We start from the raw sequence: 24432 nt of genomic DNA on the forward strand, positions 1-24432 counted from the left end.
TAAGACAAGAAGCTCCCTATTGAATAATAAGCCTAAGGGCAGCATTCCCATCCATGCTGAATGCGCTCCCGATGAAGATTAACAATTCACCGGTCTCTAAAATAGTAATTTCCAACCCTGCTATGTTTGCATTCCATCTCCCGTCTAAATTTCCTCCAAAAACAAAGAAGACGAGCAACACTCACTCCAGGTGGCACGAGAAGGCGGAGGGGTGGATATGCCAGGGGCGCAAAACCCCCCTCCTTCAAAGAACTGGAGCGGATGCGAAGTTTTATCACCTGTTCGTAATTGATCAAGACTGATGGAAAATTAGGACCGGGACACCTCTTAACCCTACAATTAAATCCACAATTTCCCGGCTTAATCGTTATCTTCTTGGGGAAGTTGGCGGAGTTGGGAAACGTGGGTAAATTGGGCATATTCACCATGCACGAGAGTTTGTGGGCGTGGGTTTGAGAAAACTGAATTCCTGGACCCATTACTTGTAGTTATTAAAGGGTGTTTTTTTTTAGAGCTATAGAACTTTAAATTGAAATAAAACAACGATGGATTATTCGATTGACATGAATTTTATTTATCCGCAAGATAATCTTGTGGCATTACATTTTAAATATGATTTCTGGCATATGAACGCCACGGCTGGCTCGGATGTAGTCCAATCTGGACGTCCAATTTTCGATTACTTTTCCAACATTTGTGGCCGTATATCGGCAATAACACGGCGAATGTTATCTTCCAAATGGTCAAGGGTTTGTGGCTTATCCGCATAGACCAATGACTTCACATAGCCCCTCAGAAAGTAGTCTAACGGTGTTAAATCACAAGATCTTGTAGGCCAATTCACAGATCCAAAACGTGAAATTAGGCGGTCACCAAACGCGTCTTTCAATAAATCGATTGTGGCACGAGCTGTGTGACATGTTGCGCCGTATTGTTGGAACTACAGCTCCTGGACATCATGGTTGTTCAATTCAGGAATGAAAAAGTTAGTAATCATGGCTCTATACCGATCACCATTGACTGTAACGTTCTGGCCATCATCGTTTTTGAAGAAGTACGGACCAATGATTCCACCAGCCCATAAAGCGCACCAAACAGTGAGTTTTTCTGGATGTAACGGTGTTTCGACATACACTTGAGGATTAGCTTCACTCCAAATGCGGCAGTTTTGTTTGTTGACGTAGCCATTTAACCAGAAGTGCGCTTCATCGCTAAACAAAATAAAATGGACGTAGTGCGCGATAAGTATTCCGCACAGAACCATTATTTTTGAAATAAAATTGCACTATTTGCAAGCGTTGTTCAGGCGTGAGTCTATTCATGATGAATTGTCAAACAAAACTGAGAATAAATCACTTGACAGCTGTAAAATCGGTCGCCATCTCGAACAGTAATGCGAACTTAAAGTTATGTACCTCGAAAAAAACACCCTATACATCCTAGTGGCATTTGTATTGTATCTTGACAGTTGGTATGACTGTTACGAAAATTGACAGATTGCGGAATTTCAATTTGAATCGTACGTTTTGAATTTTGAAGTAATTTATTATTACGCATTAAATTCGTGAATTATGTCTGACGAAATCGATTTAACACCACCAGAATCAAGATAAAATTTCGAATAAAGTTGCAAATAATTTCACTATATCCAAATTATATTATATTGACGTTTGTTGAAATTTGATAGGATTGGAAGTCAGTAGAGACAACCACAAAACGAAAAATATAACTGAAAACGATGCTTTAATGAGTTCATTACAGCACCGTTTTTAGAACTGTAATGACCTCATTACGATACTGAAATAGAGAAATATTTTTATTCTGACACAATATGAAATATAGTTGAACAGGAGGAGCTCCAATAATGGTACTCCAGTTCCATTACCTTCAGCAAACTGAATGATGAGAGCTTTCCCATTAATTTTTTTGTGACCTATTATTAACAATTTCGCTCGAAGCTTGAAATTGATATTCCATTTGAGTAATATTACTCGTAATTAGGTATTCGTAACTACCTGGTTGCATTCGATTGTTTGGTCGCTTTGAAGACGTGAAGGCGTAGATGCTGTTGAGGCTGTAAAGGCTGTTGAGGCGAATAACATGTCGAAAAGGACTATTAATAATATACGAGTTCATTAATTACTGTTCACGTCATCGCAAGTGAACATGAAAGGATTGTTGATGAAGAAATACTGAATCGACAAAATGTATGTTTTCATGGAATGGAATACTTGCGACAACATGCCCTACTTTCGAGCCGTCATTCCTTTGGAAGAAAAAACGAATTTGAGGCGAATGCATTTCGAAATTAATTAATAAAAAAACAGTATGAACCTTCACTTGAATAATTCAATTGAGTTCAGACCAGTCTACAACTACAACATATGTTCAACACTTGCACCGACAATGAGAAGATTGAAAATTTCCACATCTGTTCCCGAGACCGATGGAAAAGTACCTGCACCGACCAAAGTGACCAGCGCCCCTTAGAATCGATTAGACAAATTATCATCTTCTTCACACATTTTTAGTGGGTTGGAAATAAATTGAATAATTGTTTTTATCCCGTTCTTTTATTTCCCTAAATTGTCCTTGAACTACTTAAGTCACAGTATGAGGACCATAACCCACACGCTTATTACTCTGGTAAGGAGATACAGATTTCTCTAAAATTGTTTTTGATTCATTCTCGATGTTGTATTCATACTTAGTATCTTTGGAACTTCTTAAGACTTATTACAGTTTTTGTGTTGGTTGGAAGATTGAGTCTATCTCATTTATTTTTAGTCTATCTATTTGGTTGGTCACTGATGGTATAAATGCCAAGCATGCTTTTTAGTTGGGAATTATTTCTGGAGCTCCTTTCCTCAGTGATTCACGTCGTAGCTTCAATACTTGTTTGATTATAATCATTGCATGAGAAGGGATGTCCAAAGTGATTCAATTCCTATTTTGACTTACATATATGTCGAGCTCTTTCTACTAGTGTCTTGATCTCTCCTCGTTTTTGTTATGGATGGTGATTAGGTTCCTTGTGCAGATATCTGTCTATCTGAGTTTTTTTTTGTAGATAATTTAAGGGCAATATAACAGTAGTAATGGAATTATTGGAATATGGAGAATGAATTAGAGAAACTTCTGGTACTAACCAAATAAAGACAACTCAAGGTAACTTGATCGTTTTAGAAGAAAAACAGAATGATTTCTATAGAATATTATTATTTCTCCTAATCGAGATCGTTGCGGCTCTGTTAGCCTTCCGGGAACTGCGACCAAATTGTTCTTTTGTTTTGAACCCCTTCCAACCATAAAAATCCATGGAGGCCGACGAAACCGCCAACATCTTTAGGAGACTTGGCTATTACTTCGCAAGTATCCAGAACTGACTTTTCCATGTGAGTTGTTCTTAGGTCAGTCAACCCCGGACATTTGCACACTATGTTATCGGCTGTTCTTACCTCCTTTTCCAAGAGCTTGCAGATCTCATCTGCTGACTTACCCATCCGGTAAAAAAGGCATTTGCACCGATAGTGTCCTGTCAGCAGTCCTACCAAAATACGAAGTTCATCTCGTGGTAGCTTCAGGAGTTTTCTGGTATAGGCCGTTGAAAGCACCACAAATTGCTTTACCTGAGCAAGACCCGGAGTATTCCTCCAAAGGGTTTTCCTATTTTCTCTTTTCCATTGTTGGACCTCTACTTTGTACTGGTTTTTTCCACAGAAGTGCTCAGAACCAACAGGTGTCAACCTTGATGCCCTTTTCACATCAGCTTTTTTTATTCCTTCGATACCACAATATCCTTGTACCCATAGTAGAGTTACTTCATTCCTTTTGGCCAGTTGCTTTTTGGTATTACGGCACTTCCATGTCAATGAAGACCCTTGGCTCTATGATTCCAGGAACCTCAGCGTAGCCTGGCTGTTCGTAGTGATGTGAATACTCGTCCATTTCAGGTTTCTTGTGAGACTCTCTCAGGCGCAAGTAGATACAGCTAGTGTCTCGGTTTGCAAGATAGAGGATTCATTTTCCAGGGATCTAGAGATGGGAATGAATACATAGTCGATGTTAGAATTGTATCAAAGGTAATACCCACTGGAATTGAATCCTCGTGTGAGCTTGGGAAAGAATATCACTAGCAGAATATTACAGGGAGATCATAAATAAAAAAATCAATCTCACTTGGGACAAGCAATATTATTCAATGGTTACACTCGAAAGAAATCGAACAGGTGTAAAATAACTTGTGCCTATTTCAATAAAAACTTCTCGAATGCGAATCTCGTTCAGCTCAAGATGTAATAACACATTCGAAAGAAATGCAACATTTTCCAACTAAGATTAAGCCCGCAACTCTTCGAACTCTTCAATTTCTCCAAAGTATCCGAGAGAGAGCCGAACAAATATTATCGAAACTGATGCTGTGAGCCACAAATCGAAGTTGCATATAAATTCGTTGTAAAGCCTCGCGGCTGAAGGCAAATTGAACCCTAACAGGTTAACGCAGTTTTCACATCCACATAAGCGTCGAAAGTATCGCATATAGATGTCGCTTAAAACCGCCGTTCTCGGACAATTTCGCGCCTCGTTTCCGACATTTACGATTTTAATCTTCGACAACGACATTTTTTTCGCATTAATCTATGTTATCGTTATCGAACACTGGAGTCTGTGTGTGTGGATATGGATGAGGCTAATATGCGTCTTGGTGTTGAAAGTTGTATAGCCCAATAAAAATTGACGGTCGATATCCAAAATTGTTTCGGGGACTGGGAGGATGGCCTATACAGCTTGCTGTTGAGATGGGGAAAAAATTTCACCCAACACTCCTCATAATATTTTATTGTGTTTGGTCGATAGCTGTTGAAGAATTCCATGAAAATATTGAAAATTTTACAATACGGTTTATTATTTGCTCTTTTAGCGTATTCAAGGTTGTCACCAAATGCTCACCTTCATTAGGCTGCCTTCCAAGTGTCTTTCCAGCAGAGATACCTGCAATCGAAAGATGTGTGGAAATAAAGCTAGTAAGAAACTATCAGAAATGTGATATAGCAATAAACTCTGATAGTCAAGCTGCAATCAAAGCATTGAGCTCACATAATCATCGATTCTAAGATGGTATTGGCGTGTGTAAAGAAAACTATTAATATTATTCACTGAATCAGGGTCGTTGCGGTTCTGTTAGCCTTCCGGGAACTGCGACCATTTTGATCTTTCGTTTTCAACCCCACTTATTCATAACGGGTGTTTTTTTCGAGGTATATAACTTTAAGTTGTCATTACTATTCAAGATGGCGACCGATTCAACAGCTGTCAAGTGATTTATTCTCAGTTTGGTTTGGCAATTCCTCATGAATAGACTCACGCCTGAACAATGCTTGCAAATAGTGCAATTCTATTTCGAAAATAATGGTTCTGTGCGGAATACGTATCGCGCACTACGTCCATTTCATTTTGTTAAGCGATGAAGCGCACTTCTGGTTGAATGGCTACGTCAACAAACAAAACTGCCGCATTTGGAGTGAAGCTAATCCTCAAGTGCATGTCGAAACACCGTTATATCTAGAAAAACTGACTCTTTGGTGCGCTTTATGGGCTGATGGAATCATTGGTCCGTACTTCTTCAAAAACGATGATGGCCAGAATGTTACAGTCAATGGTGATCGGTATAGAGCCATGATTACTAATTTTTTCATTCCTGAATTGAACAACCATGATGTCCAGGAGCTGTGGTTCCAACAAGATGGCGCAACATGTCACACAACTCGTGCCACAATCGATTTATTGAAAGACACGTTTGGTGACCGCCTAATTTCACGTTTTGGACCTGTGAATTAGCCTCCAAGATCTTTTGATTTAACACCGCTAGACTACTTTCTGTGGGGCTATGTAAAGTCATTGGTCTATGCGAATAAGCCACAAACCCTTGACAATTTGGAAGACAACATTCACCGTGTTGTTGTTGGAAAAAGTCATCGAAAATTGGACGTCCAGATTGGACTACATCCGAGCCAGTCGTGGCGGTCATATACCAGAAATCATATTTAAAATGTAATGCCACAAGATTATCTTGCGGATAAATAAAATTCATGTCAATCGAATAATCCATCGTTGTTTTATTGCAATTTAAAGTTCCATAGCTCTGAAAAAACACCCTTTACATATATTTCAACCGAAGATTCCTGAGGTCAAAAGAAACATTTTTTTCCTTTATCTACTATTTTCTCCAGTTCAATTAGTGTCAACAACTTTTTTCTTATTTCAGCATTACCTGAGATGATATACTCTACGACGGAACGTGTGGACCTCCTTGGACTGGACACTATTTACTTCACCCGGTGCAAGCCAAGTTGGTCCTTAGAGATTGACACCTATTTCACAATAGTCAGGATGATCTTCTCTTACGCTTTTCCTCTCCTCTTCATGTCTGTGGCTTACTTACAGATCATAAAAGTGTTGTGGAAATCGGGAAATATACCACATCAAGTAATCGGTAAGTATGTGATTGTTTGATGCATTAACGCTATGTTATTTTCTCTTAATCGAAAAAATCACTTAGAAAATCAGCAATAGTTCATGTGAACACGATACGTGACAAGAGCGGAAGAAGAATATGAGGAACCATTTGAGAGAAATAGGACTGAAATACTAATGATGAAGTTATTAACAAAATATACTGAATGACTTTGAAAAAAACACCAATGAACTAACGAGTTACTTGAGCCATAAGTCACAAAAATCTAACCGTTGGACAAAATGTCAGAAATTAATGATATGTTGATCTTTCAAGATGTTTTATGCACTTGCTCAAGTAACCCCCACTATTTTTGTGTGTAAAATCGATTGAAATAATAAAAAATATAGGTTCTTATTCGAAAATGTTGAGTTTTGATCATTTTGAATTGTCCAAGTTCATGATCTTCTTATGAACACCCTGCAAATTTTTGGTCCAAACCACAAACAGTTTTATAATACTACGTATTTGCAGAATCGAAAAAGAAAGAAGTTTTTTTTACTCATGAACCGTTTTTCCCAAAGGCGTCTTCCAAATGGTCAAGGGTTTGTGGCTTATCCGCATAGACCAATGACTTTACATAGCCTCACAGAAAGTAGTCTAGCGGTGTTAAATCACAAGATCTTGGAGGCCAATTTACAGGACCAAAACTTGAAATTAGGCGCTCACCAAACGTGTCTTTCAATAAATTGATTATGGCACGAGCTGTGTGACATGTTGTGCCGTCTTGTTGGAACCACAGCTCCTGGACATCATGTTTGTTCAATTCAAGAATGAAAAAGTTAGTAATCATGGCTCTAGACCGATCATCTTTGACTGTAACGTTCTGGCCATCATCGTTTTTGAGGAATGGACCAATGGACCAATGATTCCACCAGCCCATAAAGCGCACCAAACAGTCAGTTTTTCTGGATGTAACGGTGTTTCGACATACACTTGAGGATTAGCTTCACTCCAAATGCGGCAGTTTTGTTTGTTGACGTAGCCATTCAACCAGAAGTGCGCTTCATCGCTAAAAAAAATGGACGTAGTGCGCGATACGTATTCCGCACAGAACCATTATTTTCCAAATAAAATTGCACTTTTTGCGAGCGTTGTTCAGGCGTGAGTCTATGATGAATTGCCAAACCAAACTGAGAATAAATCACTTAACAGCTGTCGAATCGGTCGCGATCTTGAACAGTAATGCCAACTTAAAGTTATATACCTCGAAAAAAAACACCCGTTAGTATGTTTCCGGTATAAGTTATAAAGATCTAAAAATATTTTATGATCATTGTCTCAAACCCTGATATGCAAAATTCCAGCTCAAGATAATGATTAGTTTTCCATAAACGTCTAATAGGCCATCCCGGTGAATCACCCTGTATAAGATGTATATAAAGTTCCGCTACGTCCTGGATGACATCCATAAAAATGTAGGATCATATCTTCCATTATGTCAACGATTTATGACTTGCCAATATCGTAGAGCAACATATTCGATTAAATGTAATCTGAAAGTGCCTACAGAAAACTTGATGAACCGTTCTCCAATGAACTTGAGTATTTTGAGTAACTGAATTATTAGTTGAGAATCGAATTTAATTATTTGTCAATATTTGTTCAATATTCGAAGAACCCAAGTTATGTTGACTTAGTGACCTTCAATACGTCTAACTACGCGAAAAGCTAGGGTCAATTCACGAGAGTATTGATACCCAATTAATGCCTTTCAAAAACGGATCCTTTCATCTCCCCGTACTGGAAGCTACTGGAATTAGGTTCAATACCAGCCTGCCGCGGTCTTTTGAAGAGATCGGAGTCGAACAATTTGAATTTCAGATTTTTCCGCACTTGACAACCCGATATTGGTGCCCATCTGGTATATACAGTGCCGGCAAGTCGAAATTTTACAATAGAATATCAATGGGACAGGATGAAATGCATAAAGAATTCTGAAAGTCGAAAGGAGAGCGACAACGTGTTCATCTTTTCCCTTCTAAAAACAGAGAAACGTCAATTAGAAACAAGAGGGGAGTGATCACCTAACTCTGCAACTCTATCGGTTTTTATGTCAACGTTATACCCTTAGTTTCATTTCCGCTGAGCCTTTCTTGAGAGTCTCATGCAGAGTAAGATTTTTCATTCTAAAAGAAAATATACACTGCGCAAAAGAATTAACGCACATTATGGAAATCTCAAATTTATTCTACAACTGAAGAGGTGTTCTCAATGATAATAATTTTTATCAGAATTATGCATGCATATGTTATCCACTTTCAACGTTTTTCTTCAATACAGATGTTTTTTCACAGCAGGAATAAAAAAAGATGAGATTATCAGATTTTGAATGTATTGGCTCCATTCTGAAATCAGTTGTTCTCGATCAATTCTAGTGATCAATAGTTTTTCTTTCGCAATTTGACCCAAGAGGAATGTGCCCAAGCGGTAGTTTTGCGAGAAGAAGGATGGACATACACAAGAATTGCAGCAAGGTTTGGAGTTTCCCATACAAGTGTGTCCAGAATGTTGCAGCGATTCAAGTAGACAGGTATGAATGTCCGAAGACCAGGACAGGGTAGACCACGGGTAACAACTGCCATTCAAGAACGTTACTTGAGAGTTTCTTCATTGAGACAACGGTTTGCAACCGCTCGTTCCATCAAAATCAGCTTGAGCAAACTCATGAGGTGCAAATTAGCACTCAGACAATAAGAAATCGCCTCAGAGATTATGATTCAAGGCCTCGTGTCGCGGCAAGAGGCCCAGCCGTTACCCCAGCCCATCGAAGGGCTCGTTTGGATTTTGCGAGAAAGCATATCCATTGGGAAGAGGCTGATTGGGAAAGAGTTCTCTTCACAGATGAGTCTAGATTCTGCCTCTACCATTGTGATCGACGTTTCCTTGTATACAGACGTCCACATGAATGATATGCTCAGTGCAATTTCCTGAATACTTCTGGTTTCGGGAGAGGATCGATTATGGTATGGGGTGGAATATTTTTGACTGCTCGCACAGACCTAGTGGTCGTTGATAATGGAGCTATGAATGCTGATAGGTATAAAAGGAACATTCTTGAAGAGCATGTAGTGCCACTTGCCCCATACATTGGTGAAAATTCCATTTTAATGGACGATAATGCCAGACCCCATTGTGCGCGCATCGTTCAGGAGTACCTTGAAGAGGTTGAAGTCTCTCGAATGGAATGGCCAGCAAGAAGTCCAGATCTCAATCCGATTGAGCAGGTTTGGGACAACCTCAATAGAAGGCTGAGAAGTTCAGAAAATCATCCAGCTACTCTTAATTACTTAGGAATCCATCTCAGAGAAATCTGGGAAGGATTAGATAAGAACATTTTAAGATCACTCATTTTGAGTATGAACCGTCGTTGCCGAGCTGTAATTAACGCAAGGGGTGGAAATACCAAGTATTAAATCACTTATCAGCATTCCAGTATTTCGAAAATTGTTTATTTCTCTTCTTTCACATAAGATTCGGTGAAATCCTGAATTTTTCTTCCATTTAATGTGTCTTGTTTCGTTCAAAACCTTCCCGAGAGAACATAAAAAATGAGTTATGAAGTCAATGTAGAGTTAACTTTATTAAAATTGAGATTTTCAGAATGTGCGTCAATTTTTTTGCGCAGTGTTCATTATTAAAAACAATCGAATTTAAATTATATGTGCAACTCGGTAGCAAAGTACCTTAGTTGAATTCCTATGAACTATCAGCTGCGACAGTCAATCTACTAATTGCTGCCTAGTAAAACAATAAAACTAATAACTATTCTCACAGTATGATCAATACATAGTTCTGAAATTCATTAAGCTATGAGATAAAGTCTACTTTTCAAATCAGTTATAAGAAAATGGAATTGTTCAAATGACTGTAATCTTCATCTAAACAATGGGACTTTATCTCTGTTCCTCTGAGTGGATATATACAATATCGAGGCGCACCAACGCCAATACTGTATTATAGACAGGCAGACTGATCGGAATACACAAGAAAAGGAAGTTTCCACCAGAAACCACTCGAGTGGCGACAGACTTTGTCTTCCATCCCAAGTCTGCGTTCCGGAAAAACTTCATTATACTGAAATTAGCTCAAACTTCCCAGAATAAACACGTCCTTCAAGGTTCGATAATATTGTAGAGTTCGGCCCAGAGTCTATATGATTTTTCTCGGAGAGTTTTAAACTTTGAGGGACCGGGATACCACCGAATTTGATGCTCGATAGACATGGACAACTTTGCTTGGAAAACGATGGGACTGTGTCTATATTTGCTAAGTAGGCTGCTGTGTACACGTTCGGCAAAGTTGGTTATACCTGAGTTACAACTTTTCAACCCTCAAAGATAAAAGGAAATGAATATCACTGACCTCTATCTCCTTTTGTTCTTCAACAATGATCATTATCTCCGTTGCTGTTACGATGCTGAAGTAAAACATTCACATACGCTTTTCCATAAGATTCCAGTAAGCAAGGGGTTTTCTTGGTTAGCTACATGAACGTACAACTTTGCTTCCGTTTTTTTTTTCAAAAATTCGAAACTTTATTGTAAAAACTGGTTATACATTTAAAAATCAAAGTATTGTCCATCGCTGGCCACTACTTTCTCCCATCTTTCGGGCAGCGTACGAATCCCACGTTGAAAAAACTGGTCCTCTTTTGAAGCGATCCACGAATCGATCCAATTTTTTACTTCTTCATAAGACCGGAAGTGCTGGTCAGCCAGGCCGTGTGCCATTCATCGGAACAAGTGATAGTCCGAGGGAACAACATCTGGAGAATAAGGCTAGTGGAGTAGAACTTCCCATTTCAACGATTCCAAGTATATCTTGACTTCTCTCGCAACATGGGGTCACTCATTTTATCATGCCAGTCGTTGTATTGCTGTCTTTTATCTCTGAATGTTCGGCTCGAATGCATTAATTGGATTTGATAACGATTAGCTGTGGTTGTTTCATTCGGTTTTAACAACTTATAATACACTACGCCGAGATGGTCCCACCAAATACTGAGCATGACTTTGGAACAGTGAATATTCGGTTTGGCCGTAGACGTGAAAGCATGGCCGGGATATTCTCATGATTTTCTGAGCTTGGGACCCATTTGGGTCTCCAGTCACAATGCAATGCAGAAATCCCTTCCGTCTTTGCCTTGCTTGCAGCTGTTCACAAGCAAACAAACACCGTTCAACATATCTCTGCTTCAACTCGTACGGCGCCCAATTTACTTGTATCTGAATGCTTCCCATGACTTTCAGGCGTTTTGAAATGGCTTCTTGCGCCACTGCCAATGATCCCGCCAATTATTGTTGGGTTCGACACGATTCTTGATCAAGTAATGCATCCAATTTTGAATATTCAAAAACCATCTTTCTTCCACCGCCATTCTTGTCTTCGACGTCAAAATAGCGGCCTCACCATAGACATTTGAGAGCATTCGATGAGCCTCAGTCGCTGAATTCTTTATATTAACGCAGAAAATTAGAAACTTCCGCAAATGACGTGAATTTGACTCGTAATCTGACATGTTCAATCGAGAATAACTTTATGATGCAGACACAAATCGACTAATATTTCGATGGCGTTTTATTTACAAAAACCGGAGCTTATTGTATGATGATATATTCGACTATCTCTTACCGCTACAGGCATCTATTGCAAAACGGTTGAAGCAAAGTTGTTCACCTAATATAATTATGGAAACTATAGTTTCTAATCATTCAGAATTTTTTTCGTTTTCAAATTGACAATTCTCATTCTGCAAATGGCACCTGCGGTACTCGTGAAACTAATATTATGACGCTTGAATCAGAGATGAAGATTTTCAGAGGTAGGATATCATAGACTGTTGATGGTATTCAGCCTCCTGTTGCTGCTAGTGCAAGCTATAATTGCAGTATTGCGTGGACTGAGCTGGAGATTAAACATCAACATCCTGACAATACTGGTTTCATTATATCAAATATCCATTAATGATCAATCGTCTCCTGTTTCAGGATATTTAATCGGTAGCAGCGATTGGAATCTATCTCAATTATCCGTGTTTCTGTTTCTGATGTTATTTTGGTATATTAGGAAGGTCTTCCGTTGCTGAGTCGAAGTGAATTGAGATTCTTCAGTGGCAGATTAACATTTCTGTTCTAAAATGAAGCGTGATGGTATATTTGAAGCGGCTTATTCCACCATGATCTAATGGTCTATTGTGCCTATTCTAGCCTTGTAGTCTACATCTCGCCCTCCAGGTCTAAAGTTTAAATGAACTCCAGTATCTAGGATGGCTTCAACTTCCTCATTCCTACGAGTCTTTTGTCAAAAGCATTTTTTGCTTTTACTAGCGATGGAAAGGCATTCCGTTACCAAATGATATGGAGTTTTTTCTTTCTTCTCCCCACAGAATATGTAGTTGTCGTTTTCTCATACCCATGAGGTGCTTCCTGGGGCGGCAATGCTCTGCGAAGAATCTAGCGTGGAAGTGCAGGTTATTCTTACTGAGATCTAAATAACGGGTGTTTTTTTCGAGGTATATAACTTTAAGTTGGCATTACTGTTCAAGATGGTGACCGATTTAACAGCTGTCAATTGATTTATTCTCAGTTTGGTTTGGCAATTGATTATGAATAGATTCTCGCCTGAACAACGCTTGCAAATAGTGCAATTTCATTTCGAAAATAATGGTTCTGTGCGGAATACGTATCGCGCACTACGTCCATTTTATTTTGTTTAGCGATGAAGCGCACTTCTGGTTGAATGGCTACGTCAACAAACAAAACTGCCGCATTTGAAGTGAAGCTAATCCTCAAGTGTATGTCGAAATACCGTTACATCCAGAAAAACTGACTGTTTGGTGCGCTTTATGGGCTGGTGGAATCATTGCACCATACTTCTTCAAAAACAATTATGGCCAGGACGTTACAGTCAATGGTGATCGGTATAGAGCCATGATTACTAACTTTTTCATTCCTGAATGGAACAACCATGATGTCCAGGAGCTGTGGTTCCAACAAGACGGCGCAACATGTCACACAGCTCGCGCCACAATCGATTTATTGAAAGACACGTTTGGTGACCGCCTAATTTCACGTTTTGGACCTGTGAATTGGCCTCCAAGATCTTGTGATTTAACACCGCTAGACTACTTTCTGTGGGGCTATGTAAAGTCATTGGTCTATGCGGATAAGTCACAAACCCTTGACCATTTTGAAGACAACATTCGCCGTGTTATTGCCGATATACGGCCACAAATGTTGGAAAAAGTCATCGAAAATTGGACTACATCTGAGCCAGCCGTAGCGGTCATATGCCAGAAATCATACTTAAAATATAATGCCACAAGATTATCTTGCGGATGAATAAAATTCATGTCAATCGAATAATCCATCGTTGTTTTATTGCAATTTAAAGTTCTATGGCCCCGAAAAAAACACCCTTTACTTCTTAGACTTAACAGCAACTTTCCAAGCAAAATTTTGGAATGATCCAAACCTGGAAGATTCCGTTAGAGTGGTTCTCTTTTGGATTTTTCCTCCTTCTGAAACTCTTTCTTGTGAAAAGAGTTTGCGCTCATTTTCTGGAAAGTTTGTTGGCCTCTTAATTCTTTTTTAATTTCCGAGTTGTCACGAACCTAGTCTAAACACACCTTTTGTTATTGTTGATTATTTTCTTGAGTTTTCTTCGACCCTCCAATACAATTGATAATATGTAAGTTCAATGCTGTGATTGCAGCCTGAACGTCAGGATGTATAGCTATATCACATTTCTTACTAGATTCATTTCAAAACATCATCGGATTGCAAGTATCTTCGCTTGAAAGATATTTGGTGTCACAATCTGATTTTTTCCAAGGGGTTTCCTTGATGAGCTACACATAAAGTTGTATTTGTTATGGAAACAATAGTTTAGAATCACTTCAAAAGCATCAAAACTTTTTTCTGGTTTTTGGATGAACCTTCTTATTCTGCAAACGGCTCTTGTGAAACTTATAAACAAAAAGAATGAAGATTATTTTTAGAGACGAAGATTTGCAGAGGTATGGAATTTTCTTTCCAATTGGCCTTTTTTGTTTGAGGATAGGAAGGGGAGGAGGAGAAAAAATGTTGTATCTATCCATTAGATCATCTTACCATAAGACTTGTATAATTATCCACTTATATTGGCTTTGAAAGCTTATTTATGGTTTTAATAACAGTGTAGGATTATTCTGGAATAGAGCTGAATCCCTAGATACCTAATAATAGGTGTGTGTGTTATTTGAATTGCTTATTTTCCATCAAATTAATAGGGTTGATATTGAATTCGCAAACCAAAATACTCCAATAACCAATGAAGCAGAGTTTGCAGGGAAGTTCTGAACAAGATAAATTGAAATTGATTCGTTATTGGATATAGAGGCGCAGTATATACTGGATTCATCTGAATACCTTTAAGTAGAATTAATGAAACTATCTGAATATCCCTCCAATATTTTGAAGGCAGTAACTTTCGTATAGAAATTGTATAGAATTGAGGTAGAAATCAGATCGATTCGTATTAAATCTATGTCGAAAGCATAGAGTGAAACAAATATGGAAATTTTAATTTAAACTTTTCCGTCCTTATTGAAGGGTCACGGAGAGTCTTGACTAATACAAGAAGTTTCGCCAGGAGTTTATCCTGTTATAGTATTAATTGAATTATTCCTGGAAATTTTTTTGCCACCCTTTTGAAGATGAAGTACGATGAGGAAATTCAAAGGTAAACATTTTGTTGAAATGAATGATGACTTATTAACGCTTCCTTGCCTTCGAATGAAAACTTCTAGTTGAATTTCCACGGAAGGTGTCACAATACTGAATGGTTCAGACTTCATCAGGACATTGACTTATTGTTTTCTTTTTTTTATATATTCGATAATGTTTTGTGTCCGGTTTTTCACTTCTGCTGAAATTGCCACAGTCTATTAAGTTTTCTTTTTGTGATTTATAGAATCCAATTTATTCCTTTCCAATTCACTACAAAAATATACTTGTATAGAAATTTAACACCCATTAGATCTAAACATTCTGTGGACTTGAAAAAGTATAATAGACGACTGCAGTTGAGCAATGGGTCTTAGTCATCAACGTAGGTTCCTTCAAGAGTCATACATGTAATAAAGAGTGTTTTTTTAGAGCTATAAAACTTTAAATTGCAATAAAACAACGATGGATTATTCGATTGACATAAATTTTATTTATCCGCAAGATGATCTTGAGGCATTACATTTTAAATATGATTTCTGGCTTATGACCGCCACGGCTGGCACGGATGTAGTCCAATCTAGAGGTCCAGTTTTCGATGACTTTTTCCAACATTTGTGGCCGTATATCGGCAATAACACGGCGAATGTTGTCTTCCAAATGTTCAAGGGTTTGTGGCTTATCCGCATAGACCAATGACTTTACATAGCCCCACAGAAAGTAGTCTAGCGGTGTTAAATCACAAGATCTTGGAGGTCAATTCACAGGTCCAAAACGTGAAATTAGGCGGTCACCAAACGTGTCTTTCAATAAATCGATTGTGGCACGAGCTGTGTGACATGTTGCGCCGTCTTGTTGGAACCACAGCTCCTGGACATCATGGTTGTTCAATTCAGGAATAAAAAAGTTAGTTATCATGGCTCTATACCGATCACCATTGACTGTAACGTTCTGGCCATCATCGTTTTTGAAGATGTACGGACCAATGATTCCACCAGCCCATAAAGCGCACCAAACAGTCAGTTTTTCTGGATGTAACGGTGTTTCGACATACACTTGAGGATTAGCTTCACTCCAACTGCGGCAGTTCAAAGCCATTCAACCAGAAGGGCGCTTCATCGCTATACAAAATAAAATGAACGTAGTGCGCGATTCGTATTCCGCACAGAACCAATATTTTCGAAATGAAATTGCACTATTTGCAAGCGTTGTTCAGGCGTGAGTCTATTCATGATGAATTGCCAAGCCAAACTGAGAATAAATCATTTGACAGCTGTTAAATCGGTCTCCATCTTGAACAGTGATGCCAACTTAAAGCTATATACCTCGAAAAAAACACCCGTTAGTTTCCGAAAAACTATGTACTCTTATCAGTCAAAAGTGTAGCCTGATGAAGCCACAGTGTGGCGAAACAATTGTTGCTAGCAATTAAATAATCCGGTGGAAATTATTTTGTTTCATTCCATTCAAATGAATTTCTGCCAAACAAGAACATAATCCATTTTATACTCCCCTTTGTTCTCCATTGTTAAACAATACAAAACGTTATCCTGAATCATCATCACTCTTCTGATAAACCAAGATGTGAACAATAATCAATATGAGATCCATTGAATGCATCTTGTAACCTTCTGAAAAGACTCTTTAATAGCTATGAAGTAAAGCAACGTGAGAAAATCGAAAGATATAAATTAAATCTCCCTTTAAAACATAAATACATGGAAGAACAATGTCTTCAAATTCGAAAAGCTCCACAGCTGAATAATAATTAAAGCACTCCATCATCCTCGATTCCAAGGATATCCTGCCTCCTGTAGGCGAGTGGTCCCATTATAGAAATCCCGTTATCTATCTCCCATTCCCTCCGAAACATCCCGGAATGGGCCATTTCCATCCCTCACAGATCTGTGATCATCGACAAAGAGGAATCACGTAATACCAATAGACGTTATCCGTGTCTTATATACACCTGGAGCGTGGCTGGAATAGAGATCGAAGTAACTTCTGAGAGAATTGTTGGATACCCACAGTTTGCCGAATATTGTTTTTGGAATCCCGTGACCAACATATAGAATACGGAAAAGTTCACAAGAAGAATTTGTTCTTAGGATGGTGGGAAGTTTTTTCGTCTATAGGTCCCACAAAGTTGGTTAGATTTCTTCCTACACTGAGAGAAGTGTTTATTTAATATAAACGAAAATGAATTATAAAGGGTGTCTTTTTCGAGGTATATAACTTTAAGTTGGCATTACTGTTCAAGATGGCGAACGATTTAACAGCTGTCAAGTTCTCCTAATTTGTGGGAGGTTTCAATTTTCTGCTTTCATATGAAGAAATCTGCGGCTGAGGCTCATCGAATGCTCTCAAATACCTATGGTGAGGCCGCTATTCGTGAAAAAACGTGCCGAGAGTGGTTGCAACGCTTCAAGAATGGTGATTTTGACGTCGAGGACCAGCATGACGGTAGAAGAGGGAATGTTTTCGGAGATGCAGAATTGGAGGTATTACTTGATCAAGACTCTTGTCAAACGCAACAAAAATTGGCAAGATCATTGGGAGTGATGTAACAATTCATTTAAAATTGCTGCAAATCATGGAAATGATTCAGAAACAAAGACGTTGGGTGCCGTACGAGTTGACCCGTGAGATGTTGAACGTCTTTTGTTTGCTTGTAAACGGATGTTTGCAAGACAAAGACGGAAGGAATTTCTTTATAGTATTGTGACTAGGGACGAAAATGGGTTTATTACGATAATACCAAGCGCAGAAAATTATGATAATATCCCGGCCATGCTTCCACGTCGACGTCCAAACCGAATATTCACGGTTCCAAAGTCATGCTCAGTGTTTGGTGGGACCAGATCGGCATAGTGTATTATGAATTGTTATTAGCAACTGAAACAATCACAAGCGATCGTTATCGAATGCAATTAATGCGTTTGGGCCGAGCATTGAACGACAAACGGCCGCAATACAACGAGAGAGATATGATAAAGTGATTTTACATCATGACAATACTCGAACCCATGTTGCGCCATATTCTTCAGACGTTGATCCCTCGGACTATAACTTGTTTCGATCAATGGCACACGGCCTGGCTGACCAGCACTTCCGGTCTTATGGAGAGTTAAAAATTGGATCGATTCGTGGATCGCTTCGGAAGATGACCAGTTTTTTCAACGCGGGATGCGAACGCTACCCTAAAGATGGGAAAAAGTAGTAGCCAGCGATGGACATTACTTCGAATCATAAATGTATAACCAGATTTTCCCAATAAAGCCTCGAATTTCGGAAAAAAACGGCGGAAGCAAAGTTGTACGCCTATGTAGAAAACCTTGTTTCTGAAAATTCGCGTATTCTTCAACTAAACTTCCAGTTTTAGATTAATTTCAATGTATATAAAACTATGGAGGATTCACATTCATCACGTAGACAGGAAAATTCCAGACACGTAGTCTCAACTGCACTTCCTCGAATAAACTCTACAGCATGTGGTCCAAAACGTCCTTCTTCCGTGTTATTCAACCATTTACCTCACTTGGTGCCTCATCGACATTGATTAAGCTGTCACCGGCAACAGACGAAGGATATATTCTGGTCTAGGGTCGAATAAATTTACATTAACGTTAACCGCATCCGTTGGAACTGCAAGCTTCTTGCTCGGTACAACTCCTGAAGAATTTTTTTTTCAAATTTATTTCAACTCGTTAAGTTCCAAATTAGAAGCTGTAATTTGGTTTGAAATATTTATTAGAAGCTTAGCAAGAAGGTTGAATGTGAATTTATATGTTAAAGAATTCTCAAATACGTTTCGTAATTTAATTATTTATAATTTTATTGTAGATGTCTCTGGAAGGCACGTTAACTCCTTCGCAATGAACATGAATGCCAGCACTGAGGGTCAGCTGAAAAGCAGAAAGAAGGCTGCTAAAATGTTGGTGGTAGTGGTTGTCATGTTCGCCATCTGTTATTTTCCAGTCCATCTTCTTTCACTTCTCAGGTAAGAAGAATTTTTGTGTTTATTTGATCACGATAGAAATGAATTGTGAGAAATTGTACAGAATTTCATGCTCAGTATCCTTAGTGATAAAACTTTGGGATTGTTCAAGAAAAAAGCTCCTCCTGAATTTTGAATAATAATACTAGGACTAATCGTTTAAGAAAAATATTGAAAATTGTTCTGAAAATGTTCTAATGTAGTTTATTTTGCTGAAAAGCGGCGTTCAAAATGGTGGTCTCAATATTTTATGATGAGAATATCGAATATCAAATAAAGTAAACATATAAAGCTATGATTTTTTTGTAGAATCGAAATGCATTATTCAGAGTTACCTATTCATAAAAGAAACTGGTGAAATATCTTGCTATCAGTTTCTACGTTACTGAATTTGAATTCATGCTCTTCTTCCTCTTTCGACTATAAAAAAATTCGGTGGAGTTTGTGAATAAACAAACTATGAAGTCTATCGAATTTGTGTGCAGTTTCAACCATTTGAACTTACTAATAATAATTTTCGTTCATAAAGTTCAACTAATATTTACTCTATTGAAATTCATATAACATTTACTCTGTTGAAATTGTAGTAACTATTCTCTATTCCACAGAATCGTAACAAGAGTGAGTTCTTCAACTTCAATAAAATACTGTTGAGTACCAACGATCTTAAATTTATTATTCTGTTTCCTGGAACTTGAGTTCTAACCCTAAGAAAGTTGGACCTTTTTGCAATTAAATAATTACAAACTAGGAAATCTCTTTGATATTATCCGATGAAAAAAAAAATTCATCAGGTGTACCAAATTTGTGGTCTAGCAGAAGGATGTCAGAATCCCCTTCAACTAGAAATCCCAACTTATAAGTTCAACTGAGAGAAAATTGGAAAATGGCGTGAAATGAAAAGTTCTCATAACTTCTGCATTGCTGCTATAAACATGAAACAAAAACATTCTACAGGCACTTTTTCAGTGGAATCCATTAGTGTAGTCACTTGTTTTTTCGTGCAATCAGTTTTGAATTTATAATATAAACTTGTGTTTTTGTGAACGTATAAACCAAAAAAATTTCTTTATCGTTTAAAATCGCTTTTTCTACCTCTTCAAAAATATTATTGCAATAAAAAACAAATAATACTGACAAAAGTGCCTGTAGAATGTTATTGTTTCATGTTTATAGCACCAGTAATAAAGTTATAAGAACTTTTCATTTCACGCCATTTTCCAATTTTCTCTTTTAGTATGAGAACTGTGCAATTTATGAGGTTGCGATTTTCACCAAATTAATTGTCTCCAACATCGAGCTCAAAAATGTGACATTCATTTTATTCTAGATTGAAGGGATTCTGATATACGTTTGGCTATCTGTCTTTTAGATTAAATTAATAAAAACTTGGAAATTCTCTTTTACAATGAATATATCGAAAAAGACGAGGATATATGATAGATAAATAATCAAGAGGCAACCGCAAACCGAAAGAAAATATATAACATGCAATGTGTTCTAAAGGGTGTTTTTTTTAGAGCTATAGAACTTTAAATTGCAATAAAACAACGATGGATTATTCGATTGACATGAATTTTATTTATCCGCAAGATAATATGATTTCTGGCAAATGACCGCCACGGCTGGCTCGGATGTAGTCCAATCTGGACGTCCAGTTTTCGATGACTTTTTCGAACATTTGTGGCCGTATATCGGCAATAACACGGCGAATGTTGTCTTCCAAATGGTCAAGGGTTTGTGGCTTATCCGCAAAGACCAATGACTTCACATAGCCTCACAGAAAGTAGTCCAGCGGTGTTAAATCACAAGATCTTGGAGGCCAATTCACAGGTCCGAAACGTGAAATTAGGCGGTCACCAAACGTGTCTTTCAATAAATCGATTGTGGCACGAGCTGTGTGACATGTTGCGCCGTCTTGTTGGAACCACAGCTCCTGGACATCATGGTTGTTCAATCCAGGAATGAAAAAGCAAGTAATCATGGCTCTATACCGATCACCATTGACTGTAACGTTCTGACCATCATCATATTTGAAGAAGTACGGACCAATGATTCCACCAGCCCATAAAGCGCACCAAACAGTCAGTTTTTCTGGATGTAACGGTGTTTCGACATACACTCGAGGATTAGCTTCACTTCAAATGCGGCAGTTTTGTTTGTTGACGTAGCCATTCAACTAGAAGTGCGCTTCGTCGCTAATGGACGTAGTGCACGATACGTATTCCGCACAGAACCATTATTTTCGAAATAAAATTGCACTATTTGCAAGCGTTGTTCAGGCGTGAGTCTATTCATGATGAATTGCCAAACCAAACTGAGAATAAATCACTTGACAGCTGTTAAATCGGTCGCCATCTTGAACAGTAATATAACTTAAAGTTATATACCTCGAAAAAAAACACCCGTTATTTGAAATAACGAAGTTGTCAATACATTTTGATGAAAGCGACAACACTACAGCGCTGCAAATATTTTGGATCGATAGAGACGTGGTTTCTAACCAAGAAACCAAATTTACAATAAAATCGTTTCCCTAGTTGTCCGTGAAAGGTTGTGGTACCCTGTATATCTCAGGAATGAAGGAATTTCCGTATAATAATTCAGAATATCTCCTTAATGCCCGCCACTCACGAAGCGTTTTCTCCAGCGTTTGGTAGCAAGCGTCGAAGAGATTCCAGTCAGACAGCTCGGGACACGGCCGTATGACTGTAAATCAGAGTATGAACTTGACTGCCCGACTGGAATCTCTTCGACGCTTGCTACCAAACGCTGGAGAGAACGCTTCGTGAGTGGCGGGCATAAGATTTTGAGAGCTTTATCATGAAACATGAGACAATATTGTTTTTGCAAAGGAATTCATATCGCAGAATCGTAAGACAATGAAGCTTATTCAGATCTCAATAATCGACTTTATTTACTTTGACATCTAACTAATTCACAATGTACCCTCCTAGTTCAACCCCATTTCTCTTCTTCTTTCTCTGATCAATCGTGTAGATATTAATGATCAATTAAACGTCTGAAATTCTGCCTCCTGTCGCTGCTAGTGAACATATAATTGCAACATCACGTCGTCTGAGCTCTGAGCTACAGAATAAACATCAACATCGTGACAAGACTGGATGCATTATATCAAATATCCATTAAAGATCGATCGTGTTATGTTTCACGATATTTACTCGGCAACAGAGATTGAGGTCTATTTCAATTATCCTTGTTTCTGTTCCCGATGTTATTCCGCGATATTAAAAAGGTTTTCCGTTGGTGAGTCGACGTGAAGTGAGTATCTTCATTCTCCATTTCGAATCGAAGTGTTTCATTGCACCGCAAACTTATAGTCTATTGTGGACCCCATCAGAGCTTTTCTCGTCATTAGTCGTTGTAGTCTACAACTGGCCCTTCAGTTTCAGAGTTTTAATGAACTTCTGTACCTATCTGGAATGGTTTCAAGGAGGTTACTTTTTCTCTTGAACAAGTATCTTAAGTATTTGTTGCATTGGCTAGCAATGGCGAAGCATTGCGTTACCAGGTGATCCGGAGATTCTTACTCCTTCCCACAGAATCTGCAATCGTCGTTTTCTGCTAGACTCATTCTCATAATGTTCTGAGACAGCTTGTAAGGAATTCAGTGAGGAGGTGTAGCATATTCTTGCTAAGATACAGTTACTTCTGAGATTTCGCAGAAAGTTTCGAAGAAACTTTCTGGAATCATCCAAACCAGAAAGATTCTGCCAGAGTGTTTTCCTTCCGGTTTTTACCTTTTCCTGAAACTCTTTCTAGTAAGAACATTTACCTGAACCACCAAAGGTTCTGGGATATTAAGTGAAAGTGTAGGAAGAAATATTGATGTAATTAAATTAGAATCTCTCTGTCTTAAAGCTGACCTCTGCATATGTGCTCAATACACATTTACAATGTACTGTAATGTTAGGTTGAGCAACTTTTAATCAGATTTTTCAAGTTCTTTGCTGACCTGACACTGCTATAATATCATTCATACCTTATAAAATCTGGCAAGTAGCAACAAAGTTATTTGCAACAATAACAACGCCCACTGGATCTGAAATCTTCTGACTTTTGAAAAAAATACAAGCAGTTCTACAATGGATGCTCCAAACAAGGAATAAATTTGAAGGTGGAATTTCCTCCTATACAAAGAAAGTTCATGACGTTGCAACAAGCTGCAATGATTTCAGGTCTGTTCTACATCCGTTGTATCCGTTGGCAGATGAAAATTGCAAAATCTGCAAATCAGATATGGAAACACTTGAACACTAAAAGGTGCCAGGTAATTTTATTGGCTGTACACCTAAATTTTTGAATAACCAAAATAAATATAAGGTGGATTGGTATATTTTCTGCTAATTATTGTGGTCAAAGAAAAGAAGGAGGTTATAAAGATAATGTAAAACTCAACGCTGTATTAATTAGTTCCTCTACACATGGATATTCAAACCTGACTATTCCTACTCCTATCCTTAACCTTGCTTCTTCTACTTTACTAATTTCTATCTAACTAATTCTACCTCTAATTTCACTACTCTATATTTAATACAAAATTATGCTATATTTACATACAGTAACTACTTATCTACTGCCGAAAATCTTCTACAATAAAATCGGAAATTCCTTGCTCTCAGTCCAACAGTTTGTCAATCAGGCTCTAAAGGAAATACAATTGGTGTACAGTCAAGCCACGGTGTATAGAATTTATACCGTGGTCAAACATGATTATTAGATGTGGCGCCACTGTGCTCAACGTGGCAACGTGGCAACCCCCCTCCTGTCTCAACAATTACACCCTTAGTACGAGAGTACTGAGAGAGTCCTTCTTTCCTTCTCGTCCAGACCATCAAGTCATCAACACGTGCTCGTTAAGTAACTACGCGCCGCACCACCACAGTTGTAAACCTTGTAACCAAGCAAAATATACACGTAAACCCGATACAGTATATTTCTCGTTCCCGAAAGGGTGGTCCTTCATCACGCATTATTCAATTGGGTATAAAAATAGGTACAATAAAGAAAACCGAATACAATAAGAAATCCTGCCCGATTCTGCTTTTCTAAAAACTTCAACTGAGGTCAAACTTAGATAACAAAAAGTCCTTTTTCACAAGTTCCTTATTTTCGTCAGTACTTTTCCAGAAAATGATTCATACATTCACATCGAAATTTCTTGCACACTCTACCAGCTCTCCTCTTCTCTA

The 24432-nt window shown here is 38.2% G+C and overlaps 1 protein-coding gene across 2 annotated transcripts in view; it reads left to right on the forward strand.

Annotated features, from left to right (window-relative positions):
• LOC123685018 (orexin/Hypocretin receptor type 1-like) overlaps positions 1–24432 on the forward strand; it is a 130291-nt gene that overhangs the window by 71405 nt on the left and 34454 nt on the right. For both annotated transcript variants that reach the window (XM_045624583.1, XM_045624576.1), the window contains exons 4-5: positions 6266–6493; positions 19066–19222. In XM_045624583.1, the coding sequence (XP_045480539.1) occupies positions 6266–6493; positions 19066–19222 (385 nt within the window). The remainder of the gene's footprint in view (positions 1–6265; positions 6494–19065; positions 19223–24432) is intronic.

This window comes from Harmonia axyridis, chromosome 1 (genome assembly GCF_914767665.1).
Source record: "Harmonia axyridis chromosome 1, icHarAxyr1.1, whole genome shotgun sequence".
Taxonomy (NCBI): Eukaryota; Metazoa; Arthropoda; class Insecta; order Coleoptera; family Coccinellidae; genus Harmonia; species Harmonia axyridis.